A 1,127-nucleotide genomic window follows, 5' to 3' on the forward strand; every position below is an offset into this window, starting at 1 on the left:
AATCTTTCAGCTGTACAGCTCATCGATGACAATCTGAAAAGGCAGAGAACAGGACAATACAGGGACTGAGCCCAGTAGAGAGAAAGGGGTAAACTATTGCTGCCTTGCAGGTGGCAGAATTCCGCAGCTACAATCCAACACACTCAGAGCTTTGCCCTCTACTCAGAAATAACTTCCAACCAAAGTCAACAAAATCAGGTGTTGCCAGGGCTGGTAAAGACGCAGCCACTCATCTACTTCAGGGAAAGCAGGGATATGAAAGCAGCAGGTGAGATACAAACATGCTTAACTTGCTCCAGACAGTTCAGGAATCCTCTGCAGTATAGAAGAAGTGTGCTGATGTAAAAAGACTGGCCAGCAGCAACAGCAGCTCTGGGCGGTGTCTTGGAGGAGGCTCCTTCCCTCTATTGCTATCATCATGAGATCTCACAGATCTCATGCAAGTCAGAAACTGACCAGCCCAGAGCTTAGGCCTTCTTCTAAGCCATTCTCTCCAGTGGTGATCGCCTGGATGTATGTGACATGTCCAATACCTTTGGTAACTCCTTCACGGAACAGGAGCTTGGCTCCTATCTTCAAATACTCAGGATGTTTAATGAATCTGAAACGAACCACAGCCTTTTCTCCTGTCCGCAGCTTGTCCTGAATGAGAGGAGATGGTATGATTATAGGATAATAGCCAGCCTAGCTATTTAGCTTTGGGATTCTAGAAACCAGGAAGAAAAAGAAAGGTGGCCCACTGAGGATGTTTCAGTCCCAAGGTGCTGGAGAAACTGAAGGCATCTAAAGTGGAAGGCCTCGATGCAACTGACGGTTGCTGAAATGATGAGAGGGATAAGATGCTCAGTGAATTCCTGAGCAGATAGGAAGGCCTCCCTCTTCTCAGACCTACCTTTCCCTGGATCTTTTCCACGACTGCTGTCTGCCGCACATTGCCAACGTGCACTGTTACTTGGAATCCCTTCCGGAAAGTCGTGGCATGGAAGAGCAGAACAATTTCAGCTTCAAACACTGAGCAAATGGTGGGGTTCATCTCTGGGCTTACCATCACCATTCCCTAAGTGACAGTAAGACTGTTAGGCCACTCGTCTTGACAGCAGCACCCTTCCCATCCCATCCCATCCCAT

The 1,127-nt window shown here is 48.0% G+C and overlaps 1 protein-coding gene across 1 annotated transcript; it reads right to left on the bottom strand.

Moving 5' to 3' along the window:
* Positions 1–13: 13 nt before the first annotated feature.
* On the bottom strand, positions 14–1,109 carry LOC107125259 (GTP-binding protein 2-like). Its single transcript, XM_015428705.1, has 2 exons — positions 893–1,109; positions 14–642 (listed from the first exon to the last, which is right to left on the bottom strand). Exons 1-2 carry the CDS (start codon positions 1,052–1,054, stop codon positions 445–447), a joined length of 360 nt encoding a protein of 119 aa, XP_015284191.1. The 5' UTR covers positions 1,055–1,109; the 3' UTR covers positions 14–444.
* Between the last annotated feature and the right edge of the window lie 18 nt (positions 1,110–1,127).

This window comes from Gekko japonicus, unplaced genomic scaffold (genome assembly GCF_001447785.1).
Source record: "Gekko japonicus isolate JY-2015 unplaced genomic scaffold, Gekko_japonicus_V1.1 scaffold32828, whole genome shotgun sequence".
In the NCBI taxonomy this organism is placed as follows: Eukaryota; Metazoa; Chordata; class Lepidosauria; order Squamata; family Gekkonidae; genus Gekko; species Gekko japonicus.

Bases quoted from the DNA above. Each gene is read 5' to 3' on its own strand.
- LOC107125259 (XM_015428705.1), bottom strand. From the start codon at position 1,054: ATGGTGATGGTAAGCCCAGAGATGAACCCCACCATTTGCTCAGTGTTT. The intron at 643-892 runs GTAGGTCTGAGA...CCTCTCATTCAG, and splicing joins TGGAAAAGATCCAGGGAAAG to GACAAGCTGCGGACAGGAGA.